Source organism: Panthera pardus, unplaced genomic scaffold (assembly GCF_024362965.1).
Source record: "Panthera pardus isolate Hobbes unplaced genomic scaffold, ASM2436296v1 HiC_scaffold_24, whole genome shotgun sequence".
In the NCBI taxonomy this organism is placed as follows: domain Eukaryota; kingdom Metazoa; phylum Chordata; class Mammalia; order Carnivora; family Felidae; genus Panthera; species Panthera pardus.
The window spans coordinates 54,599,807-54,616,786 of NW_026526810.1; the positions used below are offsets into that span (position 1 = coordinate 54,599,807).

At 45.9% G+C, this 16,980-nt stretch overlaps 1 protein-coding gene across 5 annotated transcripts in view; it reads left to right on the plus strand.

Moving 5' to 3' along the window:
• The window catches only part of INO80 (INO80 complex ATPase subunit), a 144,608-nt gene extending 128,403 nt beyond the window's left edge, over positions 1-16,205 (plus strand). Inside the window, exons 32-38 of one of the 5 annotated variants that reach the window (XR_008417115.1) lie at positions 1,198-1,286; positions 3,724-3,879; positions 4,175-4,334; positions 4,977-5,192; positions 7,105-7,318; positions 10,261-10,578; positions 16,107-16,205. Coding sequence is in view for 1 of the 5 variants with exons in the window: in XM_053889189.1 (XP_053745164.1) it covers positions 1,198-1,286; positions 3,724-3,879; positions 4,175-4,334; positions 4,977-5,192; positions 7,105-7,322 (839 nt within the window). In the remaining 4 variants the exon portion in view is untranslated. Of the gene's footprint in view, positions 1-1,197; positions 1,287-3,723; positions 3,880-4,174; positions 4,335-4,976; positions 5,193-7,104; positions 8,701-10,260; positions 10,579-12,799; positions 12,980-16,106 lie in introns of those variants that run through there. The other 4 variants (XR_008417113.1, XR_008417114.1, XR_008417116.1 and 1 more) reach the window with 4 other exon arrangements.
• Positions 16,206-16,980: the final 775 nt, after the last annotated feature.

Sequence of the window (16,980 nt, forward strand, 5' to 3'; positions counted from 1 at the left end):
TCTGCACAAAGAAATGTTTTTGTTTTTGTTTGATGTCTGAAAGAGAATTTATTTCTTCATATTATTTTTGATTTAAATTCAACTTAGTTAACATATGGTATACTGTTGGTTTCAGGAGTAGAATTTAATGATTCATCACTTACATATAACAGTGCTCATCCCAAAAAATTCCCTCCTTAATGGCCATCACCCATTTAGCCCATCCCCCCCACCTCCACTCCTACAATCCTCAGATTTCAGTCTGTGTTTAAGAAACCCTATGTTTTCCCTCCCTTTCGGTTTTTACCTTATTTTTTTTTCCTTCCCATATGTTCATCTGTTTTGTTTCTTAATTCAACAAGAGTGAAATCATGATATTTGTTTTTCTGACTTATTTTACATAACAAAATACACTCTACTTACATTCACATGGTTGCCAGTGGCAATATTTCATTCTTTTTCATTGCCAAGTAATATTCCATTGTGTGTGTACCATATATAGGTATGCCTGTATACATACAGACAGGCTTTTTCCATAATTCGGCTATTACTGATAGAGCTGTTATGAACATTGGGGTGCATGTGCCCCTTCAAATCAGCATTTTGGTATCCTTTGAATAAATAACTAATAGTGCAATTGCTGAGTCACAGGGTAGTTCTATTTAAAATTATTTTTTTTATTTTATTTTTTTTAATTTACATCCAAATTAGTTAGCATATACCAAAGAAATGTTTTCATGGAGAAGTTTGAGAACCATACTTCTATAACACTTCTTCCATGTATCTCTGGCTTTTGAGAACAATTGGTTTCAGAATTACCTTATGAGCCCCTGAGTATTTCATAGCATCATACAAGAAAGCATGATGAGGTTCCTTTCTTACAGTGCTCACATTTACCACCACCTTCTAAAAACCTTTCAGTACTCTCCAACCATACTTGATCTGTACAGTGCAGAGATCTTAAAAGGCTGAAAAGAAAAAGAAGAAAGGCAAGGAAAGGCCCACAACATTGAAACCAAATGTAGTTGGAACCCAAAAAACTGTTAAGAATCCAAGAACTCTGTTCCTTCTCCAAGTTAAAAAAAAAACACCAGTTATCTGTCTTAGAAGTCGTACCCTGGAACACAAATATCAGGGGGTATGGCCACCTTAATTTCAGAGAATGAGGATTACAGTTAACACAGGTACTTCATCAGATCTTTACAATTTTCTTGATAGTGAGGCTGCGGCAAGAAGAGAAACGGCAGCAGGAGGAAACCAACCGAGTTAAAGAGCGCAAGCGCAAGCGGGAAAAGTATGCAGAGAAGGTATCTCAAGTTTGAGGTGGCCAACAGGGACCGGTGTGGGGCAGAGTGGTGCTTACAAAAAGGCTTTGGGTACATGGCTTGTCATCTTGGTTACTAGTTGGTATCCAGCTCCAGCAGCTATATGTTATAAGTAACAACAGTTCTGTGCTGATTGACATTTGATCCACAGAAATGAAGCCTTGTTAGACCAGTACCCCCTACACAGACCTGCTGTCTCTGTGGTCACATGTAATTATGGAAATCATTTGTTGAAACTGTTACAGAGCAGAAGGCTAAATGTGGGTAAGATGGATCGATCTTACATTATCAGATTCCATAGAATCTTAGGGCCTAAGATGTCATTATGTCCAATCCTACCATAATTCTGCTAGTGTTCCATTCAATGTCATCTAGTGTTAGCAAAATAAATCACTGCCCGGTCTGTTCATCTCTTTTTGTCCAATTTATGCCAAAAATTCAGGCTGTGTTTTGTCTCCCTTTTGACATTTCCCACTTGAGCCCACTAGGCTAGCTGCTAACTGGGATGTAGTTCCCCTACATTTCTCCCAATCTTGCTGTTTCTACCAGAATATTATTTCAGTGATCTTTTTTTTCTTAATATTTTATTTATTTTTTGAGAGAGCATAAGTGGGGCAGGGGCAGAGAATATGAAGTGGGCTCTGCACTAGCAGGCTAACAGCAGCAAGCTGTCTGTGGGGCTCAGACTCATGAACCATAAGATCATTACCTGAGCCAAAATCAGATGCTTAACCAACTGAGCCACCCAGGCGCCCCTGTTTCAGTGATCTTTATTCCTGGTCTTTATTGACAAGTAAATCGAAGTGAGGCCTTCAGGATTTATTCTAGTTGCAGGAGTCAGCCCATTGGTTCTGACCAGGTTCCCAGAGTTATGCCAAGGATTGTTGGTTCGGAACCACTTTGCTACCTTCCAGAAAGTGCTTCCTAATTTTTTCTAGTGGGCCTGGCTTACCATTGGGTAAGCCCTTCATCAGCCCTTGTTGAGCCCCTTGTCTTGAGCAAGATAGCTGCCATGAGCTTCAGACATCTTGATAGCTCTGGGCCCTCAAGTCCAACAGTTGTCCATGCTTCATTTCCTTGAACTGTTTGGTTTGTCTGAAGCATATTGTCTGGCCACATGTTTAAATTTGTTCTGTCTTAAGTGGAGGTTGACTTCTTCCCCTTATCCAAGCTTGTATTGGGCCTTATGTCCCTTTTCCTTCTTTTGTAAAATCTACACCCTCAGTTGTACCTTCTGCTAAGCAGAACTATTTTTTTTATTTAAAAAATTTTTTTTAAGTTTATTCATTTTTGAGAGAGAGAGAGAGCATGAGCAGGGGAGGGGCAGAGAGAGAAAGGGAGACATAGAATCTGAGCTGTCAGCACAGAGCCTGATGCAGGACTTGAACTCATGAACTGCGAGATCATGGCCTGAGCCAAAGTAGGACGCTTAACTGATTGAGCTACCCAAGCACCCCTAAGCAAAACTATTTCTAACCTGAAGGTTAGAAAGTACTCACTAAATATAGTATTCACTATATTTACAAAGTTGAAACATCCAAGAACTATGTATGACTCCACTCTCAAATCTCTAACCCATTACTTACTACTGTTTAGAATTTAAATAGCTCTAACATGCAGAAACAACATCAAAGAAGAAAAGGTGGCTTTCTAATATAAGAGATTGTAGGGTTTTCTGAGTTTGCATCAGAAGCCATCCCCACTCTGAGCACAGAAGTTTCAGATAAACCCCCAATGGTAGTATAAACTACGCAATGACATTAACCCTAATATAGATGTAGATACAAATGTAGTTAGATGCAGTGGCTGAATGTGATTCCAGAATTTTCCAAGCACATTCAATGATTTCAGGTCCCTAATCTGTGACAGCACCCTACTGAGCTTGGTTCTAGAACTGCTTAATGTAGCTCAACCCGTAAGCAATTACATGTAAACTGAGAAAATGACAAAAAAAAAAAACCAGTTTCTTGGATATGATAACTTTCATTCTCCTTATGCATATTTAAAAAGAAAGCAGAGTAAAAACAGATGTGCAGAAAATGTACTAAAGGCACTGGCCTCCCTCTTGTAGGACTGAATCTGTTCAACCCCTCTAAGTGCTGCAGCTTGGACATGCCGGAAGCTGACCGTGGAGCTCACCCCCATGGGTGAGGCTTAGTGCGGCTCTGATTCAGTGTGACTGGCCTACTTCTCAACTCCGTATTATTGGGGTGGAATATACATAAACTCTTCTTGAGCTCTTCTTTCCTCCTTCCATAGGAGTTTTTTCTTTCCTTAAAAGTATGCTAATTGAGAACAAAAAACAAAACCTGGAAGTTTACAGAGAGGTTTCTATCCTCACTTTCTTTACCAACTCAGCTTTTCTTTTTGATGCCTGTCTTCATGCTTTTTCCATATTTCTTCATTTGTGTGTTCCCAGAAGAAAAAGGAAGATGAATTGGATGGGAAAAGGAGAAAAGAGGGTGTGAACCTAGTAATTCCATTTGTTCCCTCGGCTGATAACTCCAACCTTTCTGCTGACGGGGACGACTCCTTCATTAGTGTGGACTCGGCCATGCCCAGCCCTTTCAGTGAGGTGAGGCTCCTTTTAGATGCCTTCATCACAGCAGTGGAGACTGCATCCTGACATTGTAGCCTTTGCTTCTCCTGGAGTTCTCCTGCCTTGGGAAAGGGGGCTGCACATGGAATCCGTAAGGAGGAAAGGAAATGAGGACAAGCTGGCTTCTCTGGAGCCAAGGCAGGGGATTTCACCCTCTGTAGTGAAGCCAGGCAGGAGAGAAATAGCCTAAGAATCACATCCTCACGTGGGTACAAGGGCCATGGGCTGTGGGTATCAGGAATGGTGGTGATCTCGATCCTTCTTCCTCCAGATTTCCATCAGCAGTGAACTGCACACTGGCTCTATCCCCCCCGATGAGAGCAGCAGTGATATGCTGGTGATCGTGGATGACCCAGCCTCCTCAGCCCCCCAGTCTCGAGCCACCAACTCTCCTGCTTCCATAACGGGCTCCGTTTCAGACACCGTGAATGGTAAGTGATCCTGCTGTCTTATATAGCTTGGGCCTGGTCCTCTGCCTCAGGAGAAGCATTGGTTTGGTGCTGGCCAAGGTCCCAGTTCTGTCTGAGATCATGACATTTTCTGCTGTGTAAAGAAGAGTCAAGTGGAGTAAAAACAAAAACTTACAGGCTCATTCTTTCAGTAGCCCTGTCAACTGAAAGTGAGAAAGAACTTGATAAAGATTTCAGACTTGTTTGTTTTCTAGTCAGCCCTATCTTTCATATTTCACCTTCATTTTTGTTAGTTTTTAATTAAAGTTTGCTTTTCTGGGCCTTTCCAGTGTTTGTTCTGTGGGGCCCAGTGTTGTTGCTGTTTCTCGAGGAGTTCTAGGTTTAAATCTTGAGAGTAAAAGTTGACTCTCCAGGGCAGGAGCATGTTGAGGTGTGCACATGAATCACAGAGAGCACGCCCCTGAGGTTCATTTAGTAATGAACTAGTTTTAGCTGTTTAGAATTCTTACTAACTCTGTGACTCCTTGGCCCAGCCACTAAATGGGGACAGAGACCTCCCTGGAAGTCCTGAGATACCCTGAGAGCCAGCCCTCCCTGTTAGGGGAAAATTCTGTTAACATCACATGTTGACTTTTTTACCTCTTGGTCCATTTGTTCCCACAGGAATTTCCATTCAGGAAATGCCAGCCGCAGGACGTGGTCACTCAGCGCGAAGCCGAGGCCGCCCCAAAGGTTCAGGAAGCACAGCCAAAGGAGCAGGGAAAGGCCGGAGCCGGAAGTCCACTGCAGGCAGTGCTGCCGCTATGGCAGGAGCCAAAGCAGGGGCTGCGGCAGCGTCCGCAGCCGCCTATGCTGCATACGGGTACAACGTGTCTAAAGGTGCGGAGGCCTCAGGGGGCAAGGGTGAGCTGCAGGCTCCATTCTGGTGAGGGCCAGTCTGGAGGGTCTATTAAGCATTCTGGGAGAGCAGGTAGGGCACTCCCAGGCCAGAAAGCTCCTTCCCAAAGGCCACCTTGGGTTCTGCTTCTGCACTGAGCAGTCCTGACTCTCCCCTTGCCCTTGTGACTTAGTACAGTTTCACCTTTGAAGTGGAGGTAACTATGAAAGGAGAGAGTTGTATTTCTGGACTATACTATTTTAAACCATCAGAATTCTTCCTGCTTTGAGAACTCGTTTTTTTCCCTAAGACCAGCATTTCACGTTTCAGTAGTCCAGGCCAGCATAGTTAACATTTACCTAAGTATGTGTGCTCCATCACTCGTGCTTCGTGTGCATGGACCCCACTCTGGAGTTTACGGTAGAAGTGAGAAGGGAAGTTTTCCATGGAATACATTTAAACAGCAGTGCACAGCAGTATGCTTGTACTGAGTGACAAAAGAGGGGAGGCCTTCATTGTAGTTGTAGCCCGGAAAAAGGAGGAGCCATGGGCCCGAATATGAAGTTGCCAATCTGTAATTCAGAAAGAAGGATGACAAAGATTTGGGCCTATCAGGGGTCACAAAGCAGGTCAGTCAGGCTGTGCTTAAGAGGAGCAGTAGCAGTCAAGAGTGGAAAAACAGGGCAAGACCTGGTGGGGATGGGCTTATGAAGTGTGTGATGAGGGGCTGTGGAAAGAGTGAGAAAGAAAGTGGCTATGGTGAGCATGACACGCGGAGGATGATTATAACCATAGCTGGTAGGACATCTATGACTGACTGCTTGACCTCTCTCCCCAGTCACAACCTAGGCTTCATGTTTAGCTGATAGTGTTGTTGTAGCAGGTACGGGCATTAGCTTATTATAGTGAATGTCAGCTGCCCTCCCCCACTTCCTCCTCCTGCAGGAATCTCTGCTTTCACGTATTTTCTTCATTCTACAAATATGAAGTATAATAGGCTAGTCCAGCATTTCTTAACCTTTTGCCAGCTCATCACATCCTTGAAAAACAACAGTCATACCAGCAGCCAAGGCTGCCATGGCAGGCTGTCTCACCCACAGATGGGCAGAGTATAACACCCATCAGACTTTCTTCTGGAGACCTGGTCTGAGAAGAGGCAGGAGGGGTAAGTGAGGCAGCAGGGGTAGAGTTCACAAGAAAAACAACAGTGCTTGGTAACTGGGAATGGACTGATTCACAGATCTCTTGCAGCTCCACTGTGGATAGGAAGAGACAGCCATCTGCCCACCGAGTGCTTAATACGCTTTTTTAGGAAAGTAAAATCAGTCCACAAGAAACAATTGACACATATTAGACACTGTGTTATCAGGTGTAAATGGATTTGGCTCATATGAAGGAAAAAGAGTTGTCACCCACAGAACCATCACTGAAGAGGAGCAGTTTCAACTGGGTCCTTGAAACTACAGGTCTTGGGGGAGTGGAGGACATCTTGTGAAGTTAAGAAAGAAGCAGTTATTCTCAAGCGGTGTCCCAAGAAGGAAGAAGGAATGTGTAAGAGAATACATTAGCGCCTAGGAAGTTACATACCATCCTGTAGCCTTGGTTTGCCCGCATTTGTGTAATGTGTGCTGTGTCCTTGAGCACCAAGGAGACATCTTGTCCTTGTGGATGAGATGATGTGGAGAAGGCTAGGTAGGTATCATTTTTCTCTTAAAAACACATCCCTCTTACTGAAAAGACAGTTGACAGGAAAGCAAGTAAGAGGTTGTGCTAAGAAGAGGTTGGCAAGGAGTGGCAGGGAGAGGGGTTCTCCACAGCCTCACCTCCAGCCCAGACTAACCAAGGTCAGGCACCAGGGCAGCTCAGACAGGCCTGCTACCTATACACTTCTTGTCTCTTTCTCCATTCCCACAGGAATCTCGGCCAGCAGTCCTCTGCAGACGTCCCTTGTTCGGCCTGCTGGCCTTGCTGACTTTGGACCTTCAAGCGCCTCTTCTCCCTTGAGTTCCCCTTTAAGCAAAGGAAATAATGTTCCCGGGACTCCCAAGAGCCTCCACTTGACCAGCAGCCTAGCCCCAGATTCCCTGGTCCGGAAACAGGGCAAAGGCACCAACCCCTCTGGAGGACGGTAACTACCTGAACCCTCTAGCTTCTTTCAACCAAACGAGGGGCTAGAGTCCTGGCCCGCAAGTGGTCTTTGGATGGCTTGCCCAGTGCAGCATCTTACATCCCAGGTCAGAGGGCAGAGATGACCAGTTGCAGCAAGGGAAGGACAGGCAGGTGCTTGGTGTGAGCACTTTTCTCACCTGTGTGTCAAGAGGAGTGCTGTGGGGTGGCCTATAGGAAGAAGGCCCAAGGACAGAGATCGGCCCTGCAGCATCTCAAATGAACTTTACAGCCACGTCTTAAACCTCGCACTGGGGAAGAGCCTGACATAGATCCCCTTTAGATGCTCAGGCACACAGTCTCCATCCCCATTCACTCTTGGGCTCTGGCCGTGTCCCTTGCAAAAGCTGTGCAAGTGCTGTGAAGAACCTTCCATAGTGGAGACCACTCTTAGGGCTGTGATTTCCTGTAGGGCTAAGAAGGGAGGAAATCCTGTATCTGGCATCCTCAGTCTTTGGGCAGCTCCCCATGTCTCCAGACCCCATTTGCCAGAGTGTCAGCACTGAAGAGAACAGTGAGTGTAAGAAGGTAGTGGCTTGTGAGGGTGACAGAGGCTAGAGGAGGCATGCCGGAGGCACTTGTTTCCCCAGCATTTCCTCCCCTGTCCTGCATGGTTCACGCCAGAGAACCTTCAGGTCCCACCAGCAACCGTAGCAGCAGCTTCCACCCCAGGACTCCCAGAAGCCAGTAAAGAGACCAGGAGCCACCTCAATCAGCAGGACATCCTCACTGCCCCTCTTGCAACTCCCCTTACCCTTCCTGAATGCACAGTCTCCCCACCCCTGCCCTTCAGCCCCCTGCTTGGCTGTATGCACTGTCTGTATTGCACTGAGAAAGGAAGGGACAGCAGGAGTGAGGTGGAGAGGATGGAGAAAGGGCAAAGCTCAGCGCCAACCCTCCCGGCCCTAGCCCCACCCGCCTGAGCTTGCTTCCCCCCCAGAGAGGCAAAGGGGTGGTGTTTGCATGGGAGGTGTTCCTGCCTGCCCCCAGCCTGATGTCCCTGGTGGAGCGGGTGCTTCCGGGAGGGCCAGCCTCTAATTTGCACACCTGAAAATCGCGGAATTGAGTTTAGACAGATTGATTTTTAAAACTTTTTTTTGGAGTAGGGTTGGTAGGGGAATCATTTAATTTAAATCATTGAGATTCCCCTGCCCAAACCCAGACTCTTGTGTACAGAAGCTATTTAGAGGGAATCAGAAAAATGCCAAGCCTTTTTTCTCTTTGAATGTGCTGTCTATTTTTATAACTGAACTTGTATATATGTACAAAGAGAGACACATCTTTCTTTTACTAACTGGAGAAAAAAAATCTTAAATAAAATGGAGTGAGATAATTTTATGTAAATCAGGATGTCTGTGGTCTTTGCAGCTGCCTCGGGGCACAGTAGGGTTCTTAGAGGAATGTGACTGGGTAAAGGGGACACAGAGCCCCAACATCCTTCCTGTGGTTGGAGAGAACAAGTCGTCATTGGGACAATTTAAAAAAAAAAAATTTTTTTACATGTATTTATTTTTGAGAGAGAGAGAGCACAAGTGGGGGAGGGGCAGAGAGAGAAGGAGACACAGAATCCGAAGCAGGCTCCAGACTCTGAGCTGTCAGCACAGAGTCTGATGCGGGGCTCGAACCCACAAACCGCGAGATCATGACCTGAGCTGAAGTCGATGCTCAACCGACTGAGCCACCCAGGTGCCCCATCACCAGTGGCATTTTTAATCAGGCTTAGGAATTTGCCTCCAGCCATCAGAGAGGAGGGTTGACCAGTGCCTGGCATGCTGAGGCCCTTGGAGGGTGAACTCATTATGACTCAGGACCTAGACTCTAAGACTCAGGTGTGGACAGCTTGGCCTGGTCCACCATCAGGTAGTTTCGTGGTGGCAATCTTAATACCGACAGGTTCTTGCTCCAAAAACCGCAAGTGAGAGATGATCCTGGCAGTGTGTAATGTGTAAAATATCCAGCTAATAGGAACAAGTTTATGGTCCCAATATCCAAAACTGTGGCGTGTGTACAAAAATACGTATATAGATCTGTTAGCAGAAATACTAACAGACTGTGAATACTGACAAACTGTGAATGGAATTCCCGTGTTCTCAGAGTTAGCCGTGTTTGTAAGAATCATGAAAGAAAATAGAGTGAAATATGTTTCAGTGATTCCAAAGACATCCAGGCTTTGAAAACTTACTTCTCTCATCAGTTGGTAAAAGAGCAAGTTCCCAGCCTCAACTGGCAGTTGGTGTTTCTCTGAGCTAAAACACTGATATGCTCTTGCATCACCTCTGAGCAGGGCTCGTGCTGTTCCCAAGTGTGCTGGCCGTGTGGCTTCCCGAGCCTTGGCTCACCCTGCACACCCTTGATCGCAGAGGGCTGGGTACTGAGTAGCTGCTGCTCACCCAGTCACAGGATCAGCCTTTTCGTTTTGTTGATCTCAAGTAGCACTGTTGTGTATGCTCCCTCTTGTTTTCCCTGCTGGTAACTTTGACCAGTGCTTCACACAGAACAAACCAGCATCAGTTTCCCAATTAACCGGCGGTCTCTTGTTGTCACCGCTGTGGCTTCTGGTCAACAAGCCCACTAGGATGGTCCTCTCCAGTTCTCAGCAAGGCCCCCAATGACATTCCTGCTGGAGCCTTGCCAAGGTTGGCAGTGGCCACCTCTCTGGAGACATGACAACTCAGATTCTCTCACAGCTTCGTCCAGATGTGGTAGGCTAGTTGCCCTTGCCTGAAAAAACATGTAAGATTTGGATTAGAGACCTAATCTTCTCGATTCCCAAACATGCTGCCATACTCCCCTTTCACCCATTTTTAATCCAGTCCCTAAAGAAACACAGCTAACATTTCATAATGAGAAACACTCACAGCCCTAATGTTCCTCCTCACCTGTCTCTCCCTTCCCTGAGGATAGATGGATGAAACTGGAACCTAAAAAGTGAAGACTCCAAGCTCATTAACCAGTCCCCAAGTTATGACTCATGCTCTGTCTACCCACTTTTCTGAAGACTTGTACATCTTCCATGTGAGAGAGCCCAGCTCTCAGGAACCCAGGGAGCCAGTACCCTAAAATGGAAAAAGGCTGGGGGAGGGCTCTTGCCTGCTAAAAGAAGCATCCCTCAGGAAGCTTAGAAGCCCAGGCCTTAGAGTGCAGATCTGGTGTGGATCACAGCGAGGGCTGTCTCTTTGGCCGAGGTCACTTTGCCACATGAGCCAGCTCTGAGGACCCCAGGTGAGTGAATTTTAAGATCGTGAGTCTGTATGAACAGCCCTGGAAATGGAGGGTGTGCAGTGGGCTTACTATCCCTGTTTCTGTGTGTAGGGACTTGTTGAGGCACCCAGGACTCTGGAGACATACCCAAGGCTTGTTTGTGTCTGTGGTCCTGAGGTTGGGCTGGGCAGGAGGCAGGGCAATGCCGAGTGAGCAGTGAGCGGGGTTCTTCACAGCCTTGCCCTGATGTCTGGCAGCATGTTCCATCAGTAAAGCCATGCTGGCTTGCAAGTACAGTCCACATGCCCTCACCTGTGCCCCTTGCAGCAGACCATCTGTTATTAGAGATCTCTTTAGCTCCTGTTAATGCCAAACAGGGAGCTGAGGTGAGATAGTAGGTTTTAGCGGGTCTCAAAGTTTTAGAGATCCCCAGATGTGCCTCAAGGGCTGCTGTGAGGAGTAAAGCAGCATGGCCACCCAAATTAACCAGTACAGTGTGGAGTTCAACTGTTAGGGAAAGAAAAGGATTTGAAACCTGGATCATCCCTTAAGGCAGTTTTTCCTCAAACTTAATATGCATGAATCACCTTAGGATCTTGAAATGCAGATTGAGTTTTAGAAAGTCCAAGATGAGACCTACAGTCGACTGCATTTCTACTACATCCCAGGTGATGGCCATGCCGCCAGTCCTTGGACCACGCCTGGAATAACGGGGCCTTAGAGCACGTTCCACCTCTGCCAGTCCCAAGTAAGCCACCTCTGTGTGTTGCCACCCCAGCCAGGAAACCTTGTGAAGGAAATAACAGCTTTGTTTTTCTCTTATTCCGCCTCATCCACCTAATGACAGAAAATGAAATCCTAATATTTCCAGGAAAATTCAGTCTCATATGCATTTTCTCCAGTGTTTTGTTTTTTTTAAACTGTTAATTGATGATTTTCTCTAACACACTTCCCCTCTGGGTAGCACCTCTGTTAAACACGTTAGGTATGAGAGGTCTCATCTGCTGCTGTTCCTCTGTCTGGTGTGGCTTCCAGCAAGAGGTAGCCTCTTTATTTAAAAAAAAAATTTTTTTTAATATTTATTTTTGAGAGAGAGAGAGACAGAGTGCGAGTAGGGAGGGGCAGAGAGAGAGGGAGACAAAGAATCCGAAGCAGCCTCCAGACTCGAAGCTGTCAGCACAGAGCCCGAGGCAGGGCTCGAACCCACAATCCGTGAACTCATGACCTGAGCCGAAGTTGGTCGCTTAACCGACTGAGCCACCCAGGCGCCCCAAGATGTAGCCTCTTTAGTTGCTGGCAGCTACTGGAGAGTCTGTGATCCCTAGGCGCACTTTCTGCTGCCTTTCTTGTCATGGCCACCAGACTCCTCAGGGTCAGTTAGCATTCTTAGCTCATTGCTAAACCCTTCTCAAGGGTGTGGGGAAATTTGGCCGCTCCCCCAAGCTTCTTAGAGACCGGACTCCTGGCTTGTGGTGAAGCCGTGTGATTTGGGAGGCAGCTGTGGTCAGTGCTGGCTGCCCACGAGCATCTTCACAATGCTCATTTAGACAACTTAGATGGGGCAGGTGTGTGGAGGGCAGAGTCTGTTGCAGAAAACTCAGGGCCTCTGGCTGCCTTAAAACTGTGCACGTGGGCACTTGCTCTATCTATGGTGGCAAATGGTGATCAGAAAGACTCCTATGTGGAGGCTCCTGAGGACTGGGGTGGCAGGAGCTTGGGCTGTTTCAGCCCTCATGGAAACGACCCACCCATTTGTCACCCCGCAAGCATCTGGGCCAAATAGTGCCAGGCCTTGGCTATGGAGATGCTAGTCTCAGGTGACAGTCACCAGGGATGGGTATAAATGGTGGAAGGAAAAGGGAGGAGAGAGGACATGCCTGAAGCCCACTTCCTGGGTGTTGAGGGCTGGATGTCTCACTAATCACCAGGCTCCCAGCCTCTTCCTGTGTTCCCATTTCTACTTTGCTTCCGGTCCACAGACTTGGTGGTTCCCCTTTCCTCTCTGAAACTGCCACTTTAGGGGTGCCTGGCTGGCTCAGTCAGTAGAGCATGCAACTCTTGATCTCGGGATTGTGAGTTTGAGCCCATGTTGGATATGGAAATTAAAATTTGAAATTTTAAACTGCTACCACCCACTCTCATTCCACCACCACTCGCTCCCCATAATGGCAAGAGGATGTACCCCTGGTTTTCTGCTAGAAATACTGCCAAAGATAAACCTCTTGCTTTTTTCTATGTTAAGGGTTTTCTTGGTCATCAAAACAAGGACACCAGGTAAAAGCAGAACTGGACATAGAAAGTCACAAAGCTCAAGATATCTCTCCAGTTCTCATGGAGCCTTTGGTTCCTAGTTCCTGGCACCTGGGGGAGAGAGACCAGGATTCCAGAGAGAGAGGCCCCCCAACTCTTTCTTTCCTCATAGGTAAGAGTTCCTTCCCAAAAGGCAGGAGAATGTGCTCCTGTGAGCACCCCTGCAGGGCCCATGCCTCTGCTCTCCCATGGGATTTCTGTGTCTTGGGACCCAAAGCTCAAGAATGAAGGCCTGGCCCCAGGGGCTAGACTGGCCTTTCTGGGTCCAACCTGGACTGGGGATTGGGCCATAGCAATTGGGGATTCCATAGCCTTGGGGATTCCCAAGGCAAAAAGGAAGCTCCTGTGAAAGTTACAGGAGACCGTGGCAGTTTTTCTAAGCTCCCCCATTCCCAGCTGGTGATCCCCCAGAGAGCAGCTCTGTGAGAGAATAGCCAGGAGCATCCCAAATGTTTTACCTCCTCCTCCACCATCGCAAACCAAAAACCCCACCCTAAATCAGGCCTACCTATGGCTGTTCCTTCTACCAGAGAAGAGAGAAGGGGCTTCCTTCCCATTGCCCAGGTATGGGAAGCACATCGTTTAAAACAAGATAAAAAAAAATTTTAATGTTTGTTTATTTTTAAGAGAGGGGGAGACAGGATCCCAAGCAGGCTCTGCACAGTAGCGCAGAGCCCAATGCAGGGCTTGAACCCACGAACTGAGATCATAACTTAAGCTGAAGTCGGATGCTTAACCAACTCAGCCACCCAGGCATCCCTAGAACTCTTTTTAAAAGGTTTTATTAATGTCACTGCTTAAACACACCATACCTAGTAAACCTGTTTTAACATTTCCCAAGGCCCTGGGTCATGTGAGGATCTTGGTGCCCAGGCTCACTGCAAAGTGACTACCATGTGCACAACATTAAATAGCACCAACAGCTACACTGGCACAATTCTTAAGTCTACTTTGAAGATGGCCTCTGCCCCCTCACTGTTTTTGTGCCCATATGAGGTAGCCCTCTCCTAACTTTTTCCAAATTCTGGAGGGCTTGCAAACCATTTTACCGGATTTGGAACTTCTGAACCAATGAAAAGTACTCTGAAGGAGGAATTGTGGGGTCTTCTAGGAATGATGTAATTGAGCTTCAGTACATGCCTCCTGTTTGTCCTGTTTTCTGGCCCTCCGAGGGCCTCTAGTAACTGAGCTCTGGATAAGACAAATGTCTTAGATAAGCATGTTCTGGTTTTTAACCAGTTCACTAAAGTTTGCTGTCTGTATTTTTTCTCTCCTTTTTTTTTTTTTTAATGTTTATTTATTTTGAGAGAGAGTGGAGAGGAGCAGAGAGAAGGAAAGAGAATCTCATGCAGGCTCTGTGCTGTCAGCGCAGAGCCCGACCCCAGGGCTCAATCTCAGGAACCGTGAGATCATGATCTGAGCCGAGATCAAGAGTCACATGTTTAACCGACTGAGCCATCCAGGCACCCCCTCCCCCCTTTTTTTAATTACCCTTAAAAAGCAAAAAAAAAAAAAAAAAAGTACTGATTAACTTAAATGACAAGGAACAGCTCTGCCAAGGGGTCTAGGCAATAGATTGATGCAGCTCACTCTCAGAAGGCAATGTGAGGAAATATAGTCCGTCATCCTAGGTTAGGAAGAGCAGGGAAAATGAAATGGGTGATCTCAAAGGCCAGTGTCATTGAACCTGATCTGATCTCCTCCTCTCCCCTGTGCCTCATCTTTATGGGAACAGGCTGGTCATCCCTAGGGACTAATTGCAGATGTCCACTGGTTCGGCCATAAATCCTCTGACCAAATAATATCGTTGCTTACGTTAGTTAGGGTAGCACACACTGCTATAACAGAGATCCCACATGCAATTGTTCAAATAAGTTATAAATCCATAGTTTTCTCACATAAGAGTTTCAATCTGTTGTACACACTAAGGTCCCACGTTCTTTTCATTCTGTTTCTTGCCATCTCCATGCATTGTCCTCATCTTCATGGTCAGTCAGTGCTGGTTTGCAAACACATATGATGGGGAAAGACTGGGGAGGAGGTTAACCTGCTGTCTTAAGGGTTAGACCCGTAAGTGGCTTCTAGCACTTTGTCTAACATTCTCAGAACAAGCTTTAGACCCAAAGACCCACCTAACTGCAAAGGAGGCTGCCATACAATTTAAGAAGAAGAGAACAGATTTGAATGGATAGCTGTTAGTCCTCCAAACTAACACTCCAAAGGAACACTCCAAAGGAAAATGGGCAAAACCGTTTATTAAAGATTTATTTATTAAGCACCTTCTACGTGCTGGACCCTGTACATGCATAGAAAATGTACACACACATGTGCAAATGTTAATAATCATACAGGGAAATGTTCAACCTCATTAATAAGCAAAGAAATACAAAATAAAACAATGAGATTCTAAGCTTTTCCTATCAGATTGAGATTTATTAATTTTTTTTATAAATCTTTTTTTAAGTTTATTTACTTATTTTGAGAGAGACTGAGACAGCACAAGCCAGGGAGGGGCAGAGAGATGGGGAGAGAGAAACCCAAGCAGGCTCCGTGCTGTCAGCTTAGAACCCGATGTGGGGCTCCAACTCACAAAACGTGAGATCATGACCTGAGCTGAAACCGAGAGTCAGATGCTCAACCGACTGAGCCACCCAGGCACCCCGGCTGAGATTTATTTTTAAATAACAGTTGCAGGAGTTGGGGGAGGATACAAGGAAATGTGCTTTGTTACAAATCCTGGTAGAATCAGAACCTCGTTTACTGTGAGATTCTGTAGTTTAAGCTTCAGGTCACCTCACTTTGTGTGGGCCTTTTTTGCACAGATGGCATGGGGCACTACTTCAGCCTAGGAGAACCCCTCTGCCTTGGAAGAGGTGGTCCTGGAACTATTCTTCAACCTCCAATAAAACTCTGCCATTGGAGTTCATCTAGTGTTCAGATCCCACTGTTAACTCCAAGGAGAATGATCTGAACAAGACACTGTTCCACCTTGATCTCGGCTTCTCAGCCAACAAGCCCCTCAAGGACAGGCATGGTGGGTGGCACCAGAACAGTAAGGCCCTGGCTGACTGGACCATGGGAAACCATGTTTATTGAGATCAGTGAGCGATGCCTAGACTGAACAGGCATCTCTGAGAAAATTACAGAGGTAGCAATAGGACACCCAAAACTATCAAAAAAAAAAAAATGTATATTAAACATGCCATAAAAAAGACATTTCCTTCCTATTTTTTCTATAGAAACTGCAATTGCAATATCATTATTGCTTGAAAAGGCAATGAAAGAATATGCAGCCCTTCATACCCAATAACTATAATAAAACTGATAATAATAAGTGATGAGAATATGGAGAAATCAGAATCATTCATTGTTGGTGGTAAAGTAAAATGCTACAGGTACTTTGGAAAACAGTTTGGCAATTCCTGAAAAAGTTAAACATAGTTACTATGATGGTTGATTTTATGTATCAGTTTGGGCCACAGAGTACCCTGACATTTGGGTGTTTCTGTGAGGGTGTTTTTGGATGAGATTAACATTTAAGTCAATAGACTGTGTAAAGCAGACTGCCCTTGCTCAGTAGGTGGGCCTCATTCAATCAGCTGCAGGCCTGCATAGAATAAGGCTCACCCTCCCTCCAGTAAGTGAGAATTCATCCTGACTGACTGCCTTTGAACTGGAATGTTGGCTTTCTCCTGCCTTCAGACTGGAACTGAAATGTTCACTCTTGCTGCTATCTCTTGCACCTGACTCCACCACTGGCTCTCCTGGGTTTTAGCTTGCTGGCTTATCCTGCAGATCTTGGGACTTGTCAGCTTTCATAATCACACAAGCCAATTATGCTAGATCTATCTTATTTATCTCTCTGTAGGTTAGTCAACTAGATAGATAGACAGATAAACCTATTGGTTCTGTATCTCTGGAGAGCCCTGACTAATAATATACTTGGGAATTCCATTCCCAGGTAAACCCAAGAGAAATGAAAAAATTCACACAAAACCAATACACAAAGGTTCACAGCAGCATTATTCTTAAATAGCAAAAAAGTAGAAGCAACCCAAATGTCCATCAACTGATGAATGGATAAATACAATGTGGTATGTCCATACAGTGCAT